The sequence below is a fragment of the Anser cygnoides genome, chromosome 9 (assembly GCF_040182565.1).
Source record: "Anser cygnoides isolate HZ-2024a breed goose chromosome 9, Taihu_goose_T2T_genome, whole genome shotgun sequence".
In the NCBI taxonomy this organism is placed as follows: domain Eukaryota; kingdom Metazoa; phylum Chordata; class Aves; order Anseriformes; family Anatidae; genus Anser; species Anser cygnoides.
Window position 1 is genome coordinate 26,367,815 of NC_089881.1, and position 14,045 is coordinate 26,381,859.

Consider the following 14,045-nt stretch of genomic DNA (forward strand, 5'->3'; position numbering starts at 1 on the left):
GCACTATTTTTGTACAAGTGGCTCAGTGTGGAATCGCAGAGCTGCTGGGTAAACTGCAAAATGCTCTCGGTCCCAGCCAAAATAAACAGCAAAACTGAACAGCCGAAAGGGGGGAAGAAGCTGGATGTTTTAAAGTGATCCGCGTAGCTCTGGCAGAGTCAAGGCAAGGCCCTGGCAGAACGGCAGGGCTGAAAGCGGAGCGGGCTGGGATGGCCCTCCTTCAGGGACACGGCCATCTCCGAAGAGCAGGGCCCACGGAGACAAACGCGGGTGCAGCAGGGAGGGCCGCAACCCGCGGGGCCTTCCCCCAAGCCTCACAGCTCGTTTGCGGGGCTGCACCTCGGCCACCGTCCCTCCTTCACCACACCGTCCCTCCTGCCTTCGAGTTCAAAGGAAAAGCACTCGGCCTTCCTTTTCGATCGCACCGATTTCAGACGGTTTTGCGGGCTTGCCCCAATGGTTAGAAACGCTTTTTACTGCGGACTTTGCCTCTGGGTGTTCTGTGAGAGAACCGCTCACAGCTCCCCCGCGCACAGAGGCGCCTGGCTCAGCAGCTGGGCGTTCCTCCCGGCAGCTAGGCAGGGACAGCACGGAGCCCCCGGAGGACCAAATCCTGCGCGTGAAGGTTCCCCTGCCGCAGCCCAGCTTTCGTTAGCTCCCTGCGCGCCTCGGTCGCAGCCTGCCGGCCAGCCCAGCCTCGGCTCCGCAGGCGGCACGCAGCCGCCACGCGCTTCCCCGCCCCGGGCAGAGCCAGCGCTGGGGGCCTCGGGGGCTGCCCCGCGCCTGGCGAGGAACAGAAGGGTTCGGGCCCACGCAGCCCGAGCACCGCCGGCCCACGCCGTGCCTCTGCGGCTGGAAGCACAGCCGCACACTGCAGCCGACCTCGGCGTGTCCACCCGACGGGCTCCCGCTGCCAGCATCCTCCTCTCCAGGCCTCGTTTCTGAACACAGCGTGATTTATTTATGAATTTATCTAATTGTATTTTGGTTTCAATCCCTCTCTGCCAAGTCTCCACTGTGAAATAAAAAGCCACGGGAGGTACAGCGCCCCTCGGCGAGCCCAGCGAGGCCGCCTGCTCGGGGAGGCTGTGCCTCCTGTAACCTGAACACGCTTCGGGGAACTCTTTCCTCGGAGAAAACAACTCTAAAAGGGGAAGTGATGTGATCCCGCGGAAGGGGAACCTGCGCTGATGTAAGCTCCGAGAATAGTGGCAGCGGTGCTGGGAGGGCTCGCTGCCCGGCCCTGCCCCACGCTCCTCCTCGCCTGCAGCCTGTTGCCGCAGCTTGTCGGCCAGGGATGAAACCCCTGAGAAAAAGGAATTAATTTTCCTTGTAAGCAGACACATACCCTATTACTGCAGATGCCTAGGCAAGGAGAAGAGCACTACAATTACGACTGGCTGCATTTTAAGGCAGATCCCTGTCGCTCCTCCCGCCGTGCTCCCGGCGTGCTCAGGGACCATCTCCAGAAGCCCGACCTCACGCCGCACCCCCAGGCCCCGGTGCTGTCCCAGCGCGGACGAGACCTCGCGGGGCCGAGGTCCATGAGAGCGGCCGGGCCCTGCGCCCATGCCGGGACCGACGGCACAGCGCGCGCAGAGCAGGGACGGCGTCGCCCGGGCTGCCCAGCGCCCGGCTCGCGGCGCTCCCAAGCGCGTGGCACCGCGCTGGCTCCGAGCCCACGCTGCCGCAGCGCTGATACGGTGCCGAAAACACGGTCAGGCCTTCAGATAAGAAAGATTCAGGGCAGGGGAGAGTAACAGCTAGCAAGGACTAGCGTTTGTCAGGGCTGTAGCGAAGGATGATAAACAAGGCGCGGGAGGCCGCGGGGGGAGTGCCAGCAGCATGTGTCCAGAGCAAAAACATGCCAGAGGCTGGAAGCGAGCTCCCCCCCGGGCGGCTGCAGCACGGCCCTTGCACCAGCTCCCGGCGCTCGTTACCCGCGCCCGCTCGTTAGCAGCTGCTGGACACACAGTAATGCAGTCTCGGGGCGCTCTCGCTGCTCCCACGGCCATCCCCCAGTATTCCCGCCCCCTTCCGCGATGCAGGGCCAGGAGCAGAGCTGCAAGCACGAGCCGTGGTGGCACACCCCCTCCTTGGCCTTAGCCATTACCAAGACAGGGTGTTACCGGCTCCAGTGAAACTCGCAGTTTTCTTTCACAAGAAAAATATTGTCTGTGCAGGAGACACAATAACGGAGATAACTCGTGAGGGTAAATTGTGCCTGTCGGCTCCTACCTCCAGCCTGTCTGTCCTCATTAGCTTCTGGGCGGCAGCGGCAGCAGCGGCAGGAACCGGGACGCCGGGGTTGCCCGCCACCAGCATGGGGGCGGTGGGCAGGATCTCCGCCGGGACCAGCCCCGGGGACACGGGCCCCAGGTAGGGGTTAAAGGCGGCCGAGGCGTTGGTGGCTAAGCTGGGCGCGACTGAGAACATCGGCTGCAATCAGAGAAAAGGAGAAAGACACTTAAACATTGACACCCGCCGTGCCGTCAGCATCGTAGCCTTTTGGCTACCATCCGAAGCACAACGGCCACTTACGTGCGTTAGTAAAGGAAAAGAAGCGCCTGCGGTGCTTGTGGGCTGGGAGGAGCCCCCACGGGAACCCCCCACCCGAGCCAGCCCACGAGGACAGGGCACCGCCAGGTGCTGCTCACGCCTCGCCCCGCACAACCGCAGCTCTTGGAGCACGCCCGTCCGGCCCGCGCCCTGGCAGTGCCGTGAGCCAGCGCGGCACCGCGGCACAGGGGGCAGCCCCAGGGTCTCGGAGGAGCACGGCCCAAACGCGCAGGCAGTGCGCAAGCGACCCGCACGAGCGCTCCAACGCACGCCGCCGAGCCACGCTCGCCTCCAGGACACAGGTGAGGGCACTTCCCAGCCTGACGCCAACCCGCGCTGGCTCGCGGACCGCTGGGGTTCCATAAGGAACAAGACCAGAAGGTTGTAACCAGTGACTTTTATAAAATTAGGCGGACACTCTGAAAGAAACGTCGGGGGTACGCTTTATTTAGGCTAAATCACTGAGCCAGAGAGAGGCCATGCAAATACTGTGGGGTGGTTTTTTTTGTTTGTTTGTTTTAAAAAAAGAAACAGTCAGATGCCCTTGCAGGCTGTCACATGTTGTGCAGATAATTAGACGGAGAAGACCAAATAACGCTGTAAGCCCAAACGCAGCGCTGGTTCGCTGCGGTAACGATTAAATAACGCTTCTGCCCCACTGAATCCAGAGGCGCTGTGCTAGCAGTGTAATTGCCAAATAAAACTTCGTCTGGAGTGTTTATCTTTAGTATCTAAATAAAGTAGTTACTCAAGGCATTTAGATTTTTCTTCCAAAGTAACTTTTAGAGTGAAAAACAACAACGAAGTTAACGCAGATCTCTTGCTCTGTTTCCTATCTCTTTCAGCCAGACAGCGCACAGCACCACATGTTTTTGTGTTTCTGAGGAAATGACCGAATTGTTTGGAAGCAGGGAGCAAGTCCATTTGAAACACTGGACAAAAACACATGCAAAGGTTACTGGAGAAAAAAAAGCCTGAAATGTCTGCAAACGGGAGTAGTTTCTTTAACGTGTCTGCCTTTTCATCCATGCGAACAACAAAAAAGGGAAATTTTACAGGAAATAAAACAGTATTATTAGCTACACTATCAGTTAACCATACTTTTCATTATCGTGTTATCATCTGCGCAATAACGAACGTTCAAAATAAAACTGTGAGACTGTTCGTGTGTAACCTGAGACTTGATTTCCATTTGACTTCAGCCCAATGAACCCAGCCAATACAGCACCAAAAGACCACCCTGGTTGTTTGCTACCGGGATCACCTTACGTTTATATAAATGCCCTACAGCCTTCAGAGCCCTACAGAGCACCACCGGTTTTACCACAGCGATTCGTACTGCGCCGGGGCTCGCAGGTCTCTTGCCGCCAGCTGTACGCTCGTAGGGCAGGAGATGAAAAACGGCCCTAGGGCCGCGCGCCCCGCCTTCGAGGCTGGCTGCTGGCAGCAGCGGGACGCGAGGACACCAACCTCGGGCAGCGCCGATCGCTCCGAGCAGCCGAGCGCCCTCCGAGGCTCAGGGCCACGCGGGCACCGCTGCCCCGGGAAGGTCTCTGGAGAGCCGGGGGCAGCGAGCGGCCGCCCCACGCCCCCCGGTGCCGCGGGACAGGCCGGGCCCCCGCTGCCCCGCGGGCGGCCGGCAGCGCTCCTGCCGCCCCGGTGCCTGCCGCAGGGGCCAGGCGGTGCCCCCGGGAGCACCCCGCAGACACTGCTTGCGGCTACGCTCGTGAAAGCGTTCATCGGGCAGGAACAGGAGAGGACCCTCCCGCCCCCCTCACCGAGGTGGAGCCCCTCGTTACGGCAGGTCACTTTACAGTCACAAGAGCACAAACGGCTTCGGTCTGCGTACCACGAAGCACACAGTGACTGGCGCAGCACCGGATGGGATGGTGTAAGCCACCTCCTGTCACACCCCGACACAACATCCACACTCCAACGATGCTACAAAGTAAAGCCGAATTATCAGGCTGACATCCACCTGGGAGCAAGCGTGTTGGGACAGCCGGAGGGCCTCACCACCCGCCCTCGTGCTGAAGGAGGCTGAATTCGGAACCCACAAGCTCTGCAGCGCTTGAGCCCAGGCGGCTGGGTGGAGATCTGTGCCGTGCTTCAAACTGCGCCGACTCAGGCTGCTCCTTGTACAGTCAGGGTGAGCGCAACACGGAGCAGAACTTCGACTTAACCCTTGTCCTCCTGCCAGCCTCTCTTTATAGTAAAAAGGAATGCCGCTCCCAAGCACTGCACCAAGTATTTTTTCATGTTTACCTAAATATTGGTGTCTAGCTACACACTGCTTTGTATAAAACCAAGGGGATGTATCAGGTTATCGTTTATGAAACAAGCAGACCAAAAAGTTAATAGAGAAGAACAGGTTAATGGGGAAGAATACTTGAAGTAGTGACTTTTACTGTCTGCAGCACCTTGACTGTTAAGCCTTTTCATGGCCCCAGATATGAGTTTGCTGGCACCGGTGCTGTGTCGCTGTACTCAAACCAGGAAATAAAATAAAATCGCAGCGGATGTACACGTCTGTTTGGAAATTGAAAAATGTTGAGGTTGCTCTGAAGTTAAGGCACGTAAAGTATAGCCTGCGTTTGAGCTGCCTGGCTGCACACACGCTGCACTTGGTTTCCGATCAGAAAGCAGCAAGCAGCGGGCACCAGCCCCGGCAGCCCCCGCCCCAGCAGCCCCCGGCAGCCCCCGGCAGCCCCCCACAGCCCCCCGGCGCTGGGAGGCCGGGCCAGGCTGCGCCCCAGCCTTTCGGGCCCCCTGCAGCAGCGCGGTGCCACCGCACTCGGTGCTCACGCGCTGACGCTGCCTTAGCTCACTTCCTTCCTTCGGTGATGCATGCAATTTTGTTTAACAAAAAGATGGCCAAAAGGAGAAAATAACACGCCCTGTCTTCTCACACTGTGGTAAGTGATGCCAACAATTCACTGTGAAGGTCCCTCCAGAACATTTCTGCTTTTCTCCCCCACGTACACTTTTTCTTGAAACAGCCGAGGCATAAAGCCCTGCGGAAGAGTAACAGCTTGCATTAACCAAATCAGATAGCCTACAGGGTGTTCACTGGAATTTTGTAGACCCCCAAAACATGGGGCCAAAATCACTATTTAGCACAACTACGCGAGCCCTTTCTGCTCTGCTGATTTTTCCTAAGCGTTTATTCTGAGGAGTACAACCCGTCACAAATAAAAGCAGTGCTGAAGACCTCACCTAACAGCACGTCTCCTCCTGGAAGGTATCTGCAGGTAGACACAACTCGCTAAGCTCTAACTTCTCCAGTAAGGAAGGAACCCAAAGAACTGTCAGGGAAGTGCTAACGCAGACATATATATATATAACATATTTCCCAACTCATTTTTCCCGTGCTGCCATTTCACCCGTCAGAAGCCAGAGCTTCAGCCGGGGAAGCACTGTTTGCCCTTTGACGTAGCACACGCCAGCCTCCCTCGTGCGCTATTCGGTGCCCCATAACGTCTGAGCTACAAGTGTGTATCCCAAGCTTCCTGGGCCACCTTTGTCCATAGGTTAGCTCCACCGACCTCTCTGGACTGCGACCGAGAGAACTAGCACAGGGCGTTCCGCTCCGCAGCGCGTGGCTGGCGGGTGCCCACCACGTTCCTGCGTGCTGACACCACGGGTCACGGCAGAACGAAACCCATCCCCGGGCTGCCGCGAAACCCTGCACTGCGCACACGTACTGAAGAGAAGCACATGTCGTGCAGCGTGTGATTACATTTCACTGTGGCCAGACGAGAGATTTCTGATGGTCCCCTTTTCCCCTCCTTTGTCTCTTCCAGGCAGCCTGGTTATCGGCACGCGCTGCTCCTCCTGCCCAGCCTGACCTCCGGTGGCACGCAGCAGCCCGGCACACGCCCCGCAGCTCTCGGGGCAAGCTTTGCACCCTGCTTACAATGGGCCGTGAAAACCCAGGTCCGGTCCAGCAAGTAACACTGAGAAGGTTGCCCTGAATGAATGGAAAACATCCAGTGGGAATCTTCTCAAACCCAGGAATTTCCTCGAGCACATGAAATTGCAACGGAAACGTCTATTTTCTAAAAGCCCACACAGATCACTCACTTTCTCAAAATGAAGAAAGATGTTACAAAGATGCATTAATTCAACAAAACATGAAGCGATGTTGTTTCAGGCAAGGAAGAAGGAAGCAGTACAAAGACAGACTAGCCATTTGCTGTTCGCTTTCTCCACCAGTTACCAACTTTTGTGGGCTCTTACAGCCATCCGCACCCGCTAACCCCCTCAGCCTACAACAGATCGTAGGCACCGATCCGAGCCCCAAAGCGCACGTACCACAGGCTGCAGGGGGGCACCAGGCATCATGGCGTTGGCAAGCTGCATCTGCTGGGCCAGCATGGCCATGTTCTTCTGCTGAATCAGGTTATTGCGTCCATTTATCTCCAACTGCGTTTTTAAGTGTGGTGGTGGGTGAAGGTATTTGCAGTTTTCCCTTGAACATCGACCCTGAGGAAGAGAAGGAACATAAGTGGCTTAGGCGGTTAAAGGCAAATCTTTTTCGTTACGTCTCTGGCTCAACCAAACCCAGCAAACACGGCAGGGCCAGGGAGAGGCGCCAGCTACCTCCTGAAACGATCACGTACCGATGGGAGCAACTTCACAACTCTGGTATCAGCTCCTTGCTTTACTTTTCCAAACTACACATTTCTGCAATACAACCCTAAAAAAACAAGGCGGCCACGGAGCCAGAAGTGCCCCCACCAGGAGCCCGGCGGGGCAGGGGCACGACCCAACGAGTCGTGGGCTGGGAGCACCCCGCTCCGTCCTGGGGAAGCTCTGTGCACTAACTGGTCTTCGGAAGTGTAGCACTGGAGCCCCAACCCTCACCGGGGATGGTAACAACAAAAATATAAAAATAAAAAGGAGAATAGAATCCTTTTCTGGAAAAAACAGGTCCCTTAAATTGCAATCCTTTCCCTTTATTCATTCATCTCTGAAATAAATCCAACCGGGAGCAATGACAACGCAGAAGGCAGCTTTACTTTCAGTAAGAAACCATCTTTATGGGGAAACAAATTAATTCAGTACAGTTTGACCTTATGCTGCAACTTTGCTCAGGAAGTTGACACGTATCCTTGTTACGAGGTCCGCCAGCAATCTGACCTGCACGCCCGCCTGCCTCCCCGGTGGGCAGGACAGACGGCCCCGCGCTGCCCGCCTCCCCGCCCGGCTCTTTGCTGGCAGCCCCAGTTTCTCAGAGCTCGCCTCCACAGCCAGCTGCCGTCGGAGCGATCCCCGCACAGGGAGACAAACCCGGTCACGGACAAGCACGCACACCCTGCCGCTGTTTGCAGGCCAGGCAGCCCGGCGACAAAGCCCTGGCGTACGGAGAGCGCCGCCGCACAGGCAGAGCAGAGCGCTGCTTTGTTCCTGGCAGTTCTTCCTCTGATACTAAAACCTGGGCTAATTACTGGTGCCACCGGCGAACGTGGGGCCAAACTGTAATTTACTGGTTGCCTGGAAGATGATTACCTTACATTAGCACAGCGTAGAAATCAGGTTTAATTACTGCTAAGTGAGCCACAAGGAGCTACAACGTGTGCTCCTTGAATCAGAGGAGCAGTTCCATTTCAGAGGCCTGACTCAGAAATGCAATTAAATTCAGTTTTCTTACTGTGGCGGTGGGCTTTAGGCTGCTCCGTGCCGCCCCAGACCCATCCTGGAGCCTGGCATTGTGTTTTGTACACCAGGGCCTTCTAATGGACTTTGTAAGCTCCAATGCTGTCAGGCCAGAAGGGACCACTGCCATGGTCTGATGCGATGTCCGCTGGCTCCCGGCAGACCAGGAGCCTCCCTCTGTCGTTTCCTGCTCAAACCCGTCGCCATTTGCTCAGCAGCTGCTCTTAAGGAGGACGATTTACTTTAGGGCAAAAGCTACGAGCGCACCACAGCCCTGGGTAAGCCGTGCCCGTGCCCAGCTGCCGTTAGCTGCTGCCGAAAGGCCTGCATCCTTTTCCCTGCTGCTTTGGCACCTGGTGCCGCTGTTTGCCTCCAACCGTTCTGCATTTTCAGGTCCGAACAAACTTTCCAGAAGAAGTGCAGGCCTCTCTGCTTGGGAACAGGCCTTCTTTTCTTGTTTGCATTCCACGGACCTTCAGAAACGGTCCGCGGAGTGCCCAGCAGTCAGGAACCGCAGGCTGAAAGCCACCGTCAAAAACCCTGCCCCATAACAAGGTCTGCATTAATCTCTTCTGTGCTGTGAGCAAGTCATTTCTTAATTACCTTCTCATTAGACCCAGTTAACTTCAGACAACAAAGTTTAAGGCAGACTTTCACCCTCTCACCCCTCGAATCTTTTTTGTGGACCTTTTCTGAACCCTCTTCTGCTCTTTCAAGCATAAAAGCACCAATACTGCAAGCAAACAAATTGCGAGGAGCAGAAGCCGGGCACAGCGGCACAGCACTTGTAACACCGTGCCAGCACTCTGGTAGCGTTTTAACTGAGTCCTACAGGATTAAAATAGATTCTCTTAGAAGTACGTATGCTCCCGATACGTGCAACACTCTTTATCGGAGATCCCACCTGGTGAACCGGCAGCCACGGGAGACAAACGCGCCCGTGCCCGCCTCCCTCGTATAAAGCGGCAGCAGGAAAGCAGTGGGCGCACAGCACGATGGCACGGGCGGAAGGAACACCAGAACCCGGTTTTGACACCCGGGGCAAAACTATGTTGTCATAATTTTGCTTTTACGTCTGCCCTGGAGACTTCCTCACAAGTCCAGCGGGTGCTCGTAGCTCCAGCAGCGTGCAGGCGGCACCCGGGCGGGCAGGCAGGTGGGCAGCACCCCAGCAGGCAGGCGGGCGGGCAGGCAGGCGGTGCCGCGGGCAGGCGGACGTGTGCCTGGCAGGACGAGGCCGCTGCCGCCTGCTCCCGGCATGCAATTTTTACTGGGCCCCGACGCTATCGCACTGCAGCCGCGGCAGCGGTTCTGCGGGGCACGGGAAAGGTCTGGATCCTCCGGGCAACAGGCGAGCAACAGCAGCAAGTGCGCGTGGCGTGGCGAGGAGGGCGGCGTCCCTCCCGGCACAGCCTCAACAGCAGCCAGGGCCAGCAGCGAGCGGCCGGGCTGCTCCCCGCGCTGCTGCCCTCCGGCACCACGCTAAGGGCAGGGGGCGGCAGGGCAGGGGGCGGCAGGGTGGGGGCACGCAGGGCGGGGGGCTGCAGGGCAGGGGCACACAGGGCAGGGGGCGGCAGGGTGGGGGCACACAGGGCAGGGGGCGGCAGGGCGAGGGGCACACAGGGCAGGGGCACACAGGGCAGGGGGCGGCAGGGCGGGGGGCGGCAGGGTGGGGGCACACAGGGCAGGGGGCGGCAGGGCAGGGGGCTGCAGGGCAGCACCGGCCCGGGGGCTGCAGGAAGGGGAGCGCGGGGCGGGGAGCGCAGGCTGCCATCACATGCTGTTTGTCTCTGGCTATCGTATCAACAACCCCCGGGCAGGAAGCCCAGGAAGAACGGAACAGGCAGCCCGGCCGTCGTTAAATCAGGGCAGCGTGATGCCTGCGGTACTTCAGGCCGCCTAGCCTTGGCCTTGGTGGGGGCAGCGGGGGGCGGTGGCAGGGGCCCCAGGTGGGTCCCAGCACGACCTCCCGGGCCCTGACTTGCCCCCGACACTCGCAGCTCCCCCCTGCGAGCGTGCGGGGGGGCCCGGCCCCTGCACAGCTCCCTGAACAATACAGCCCCAGAGATGCAAAGAGCAGAATGCCTCACACGCTGCCTACTGCTAACTTCAAGTCTTTGCTATGAGCTGTGCTCCAGACCCTGCGGTCTAGCCAGTTTCGTACAGACCTCTGCCTTTTCTCAAAAACCACTAGCCGAATTACTGTGCTGAGGAGTTTTTAGTTGGAAACAGGAATCAATAACATGTATTAACAAAAACATGTCTATAGGAAAATAACGTATTTGCTTTGCTTATCCATTTGTTGAAAGAGAACACCCGTTCCCACTGAGCTCCCTCCTTCCCCGGGGGCAGGGACGCGGCCCCCAGCCGCCCGCCGCAGGGCCATCCGGCGCCTTCCCCCCGCAGCGCAGGGCAGGAAGGGTTTCGGCCGCGCGCTCCCGGCCCTGCACACCCAGCGTGGCACCAGCCGCCCGTCTGGGCCGCGCCGAGCGCTGCCATGCCACGGGAGATTCCCTCTGTTCTGCCAGAGCCGGGTAACGCCGCCGGCCCTCCGCATGCCCGAGGTGCCTCCAGCTGCACGGCCAAGCTCCAGAAACGCAGCTGCTCTGCGAAGGCCGTGAAGCGACGCTGCGGCAGCCCGCTGGGTCTGTTTGTTTATGCTATTTTTATAACGCTGCAGCAGCACGGCCCGGGTTACAGAGCGCTTGCCGTACCGCTCCGCCGCTGTTTATACAAGGACGGCCGCTCACGGAAAGCGGGCTGGAAGGCTGCTGGTTTGTCAGAAGTCCGCTGGCCCCGTACCGCGAGAGCCCCCCTGCAGACGTGCGGGAGCGGGGCCCTGCAGCTCGCCATGCGCCGCAGCTGGCTCCTGCTCCCGCCCTGCCGCTGCCGGCGGCACCGCGGGCACGGGGACACCCGCACCGGGAGCTCCACGTGGCCTCCACGTGCTCTCGCCGTGGGGATTTGTACCACGCGCTGCTGCTCAGCCGGGGCCCGGAGCCAAATTAATTCTCCAATTAAGGACCGTCGCTTAGCGGCACCGCGCAGGATGCCGCGATGGCCAGCGGGCAGCGCCAGTGCAAGGAGCCCCCACGGCTCAGGGGAGCCCCGGCCCTGCTCCCTCCCCATGCCGAAGCAGCGCCAGCAGCCCGGGAGCCCAGCCGCACCTGAGAGGCCGGCCACCTCCCAAAACGCTGTCCCTGTCCCTGTCCCCATGCTGGCGGTGCCCAGCCGAGCCAGGACGGCTCCGCGCTGCCCCGGAGCCCCAGCAGGAGCCGAGCGCGGGCTCCGCACCCCAGCAGCCCCCACACCCAGCCGGGGCTGCCGCGCTGCTCAGGCCTTTAACGCCCGAACCCAGCGAGCAGCAGCAATCCTGCCGCAGAGCTGTCGCAGGCTAAGGGTTTGTGGCTCGAACCAAACACGTCTCTTTTAGGGAGCATCAGTTCCTCCTGCCAGCAGAGCCCACCCACTAAACCCCAAGCAGAGGGCGGCTGTTACGAAAAGCCCAGCCCCTGCCTGTAAGCAATGAAACTGCTTGTGCTGATGCGCACGAGTCATGCAGGGGAACACTCAGACACAGGCTAGGGTTTGCCTTTCAAACTACACTGCTCGCGCTCGCTTTGTGGCAGTAGCTGTGCTCTGGCCCACCGAGCACACATTCAGAGGAGTTTCTGAAATACTAAACCAAGAGTTACTGCGAGGGCTTTACCGACCTGACCCGACGGGTACAAACTCCAGCCCCGGTGAGCCGATGGCTGTGCCTGCCCCGAACCAGGCCGCTACCCATCGGCACACCTCTAGCCGAAGCCTTCCAAACCACGTACACCCCTGCCCGGCGCAGCCTGCGCTCTCCCCACAGCGTCCCGTGCTGTGCCCAAACGCCGGGTCGCTGCCGGCACCACCAGCACCGTGCCGAGGGACGTCAGCCCTCGCAGATCTGTCCCGCCCCACGCCGCAGCCAGACCCAGGCTCGCAGCTGGCGAGCAGACGGCACGGCCTCGGGTGTTCCCACACAACTCCCGGGCACAACCAGGACGTGCTGGTGATGGACGCTTCTGGTTCCACACGGCACAAACCGTCCTGAGGATCCCTCTGTGAAAACACAAGCACGCTCTGAAACGGCAGCTCCCCAGCCGGGCAGCCCAGCCGCCACCCCAGACTCGCCAGCAGCACGGGGCCTGCGCTGCTCCGCCAGCCCCAGGAGGACAGGGGACGTGTGGGACCTGCAGCCCGAAGCCTGACTCAGCACCTCGAACCAGGCCCATGCCCGGCCCCGCTGCTCCAGCCCTGTGCACAGCAGTGCTTTCACTGCGTGCGGATCACCGGGGACGTTACTGCCCTCGGCAGGTCCTGCAGCCACTCGAACAGGGCATTTGTTACCCTGCCTGCTCCTCGGGGGCACGGGCAGACGCCAGGGACACGGAGCAGCTCCAGAGCCTTAGCAGATGGCAAACGCCAAGGTGGGACGGTCAGTGCCTTGCGCCCTGCTAGCAAAGATGAAACTCGTCTGCACAGCTCTGTTTCTGCAAGTGATTTTGATGTCTAAAATGACAAAACCCACAACAACACGGCACAGCACAGCACGGCGCAGCACAGCGCAGCACGGCACAGCAGGCCCCTGTTCCTGCTGTGCCCATCCTGCTCCCGAGCCCACCCGCGCAGGCTGCCCGGCCAGGACGGACCGGGGCAGGAAGGCGCACGGCCGCTTTCTGCACCCCTCCGCCCACCCCAGGACACCGTGGCTGCCCTCGCAGCCCCTCCCGTGGGACGCCCCGGCCCAGCAGGAGCCGACGGTGCTGGGGGCAGCGGGCGCAGGGCGGGCGCCCTCCTCCCCACGGCACAGCCGGCAGTGGTGCGCGTGCCGTGCTGCGGGGAGAGGAACCGCGGCGAGCCCGGCTGGGGCACTCGGCTGAGTCCAGTCGCCGGTGGCCAGCGGGGCTGCTGCCAAGCACCTCTCACCGATTTATTTCCGTGCCGTGTATTTCTTTCTGCAGCTTTATGGCTGTTATTGCGGAAAGGAAAAGGAGGAGGAAGAGGCCTTTTTGTGTTGCTCCTGGTCACCCCGGGAGGTCTGTGCCAAAATCAGCGCTGCAGGACCAGGAGCAACACGAGTCTCTCCTAACCCGGTGCCACAGGGCACCAAGTGCGCGGCGACTCCGCCGCAGAACCACGCTCTGCAGTGCCCCCGCTGAGCACCTGCGGCAGCAAACCAAGGCCCGAGGGTCCCCACGCGGTGTGCCATGAAGGCGATGCCACCCGACCCCATAATCGCTGTCTCTGCTCTCGGGTGCTGCAGGAAGAGCCCCAGCCGACGGCATCACCCAGTTGGTGACTCCTTTGTGACGACGTTCCGTCTCGCTTTGTTTCGGCAGGATGTGATCTCGGTTGCAAGAATTAAATGGATTCAGCTACAAGTTTTATATTTTTCAATGACCTCTGCGCATCTTCTCACACCCAGCACAGCCATAAAACACGCTGAGGTGGCCACGTAACGGCAGCCTCGTGTGCGCACCTCATAGGTACAAATCTCAAATCCTAACTTATCAACCGTGCTAATCGCTTTTGTACGGGAAGACAGGCCGAGGATCGGTCTTATTACCCTGAAACTCAGCAGCCTTAAAAAAGCCGAGGAGCGAGCTCGCCCCAGCCCCGGACCCCACGTCCCCCAGCCTTGCCGCACCCCAGGCGCCCGGCCCCGCGCAGCGAGCGCGTTAGGGCACGGGGGCAGCGAACGCTGCTGGGCAGGATTCAGGAACCCTCTCTCTAAACTCCTAAAGCCATCAAATCCTTTTACAGCAATCTCTGGTAATCCGCATGATCCTTACTCA

At 59.6% G+C, this 14,045-nt stretch overlaps 1 protein-coding gene across 21 annotated transcripts in view; it reads right to left on the reverse strand.

The window, feature by feature from the left end:
* The window catches only part of MBNL1 (muscleblind like splicing regulator 1), a 78,869-nt gene that overhangs the window by 20,389 nt on the left and 44,435 nt on the right, over positions 1-14,045 (reverse strand). For 16 of the 21 annotated variants that reach the window (XM_067002762.1, XM_067002748.1, XM_067002763.1 and 13 more), the window contains 2 exons: positions 6,874-7,044; positions 2,239-2,439 (listed from right to left, as the gene is read on the reverse strand). In XM_067002762.1, coding sequence (XP_066858863.1) covers positions 2,239-2,439; positions 6,874-6,942 — 270 coding nt within the window. In that variant the 5' untranslated portion in view covers positions 6,943-7,044. The remainder of the gene's footprint in view (positions 1-2,238; positions 2,440-6,873; positions 7,045-14,045) is intronic. The other 5 variants (XM_067002766.1, XM_067002761.1, XM_067002760.1 and 2 more) reach the window with 1 other exon arrangement.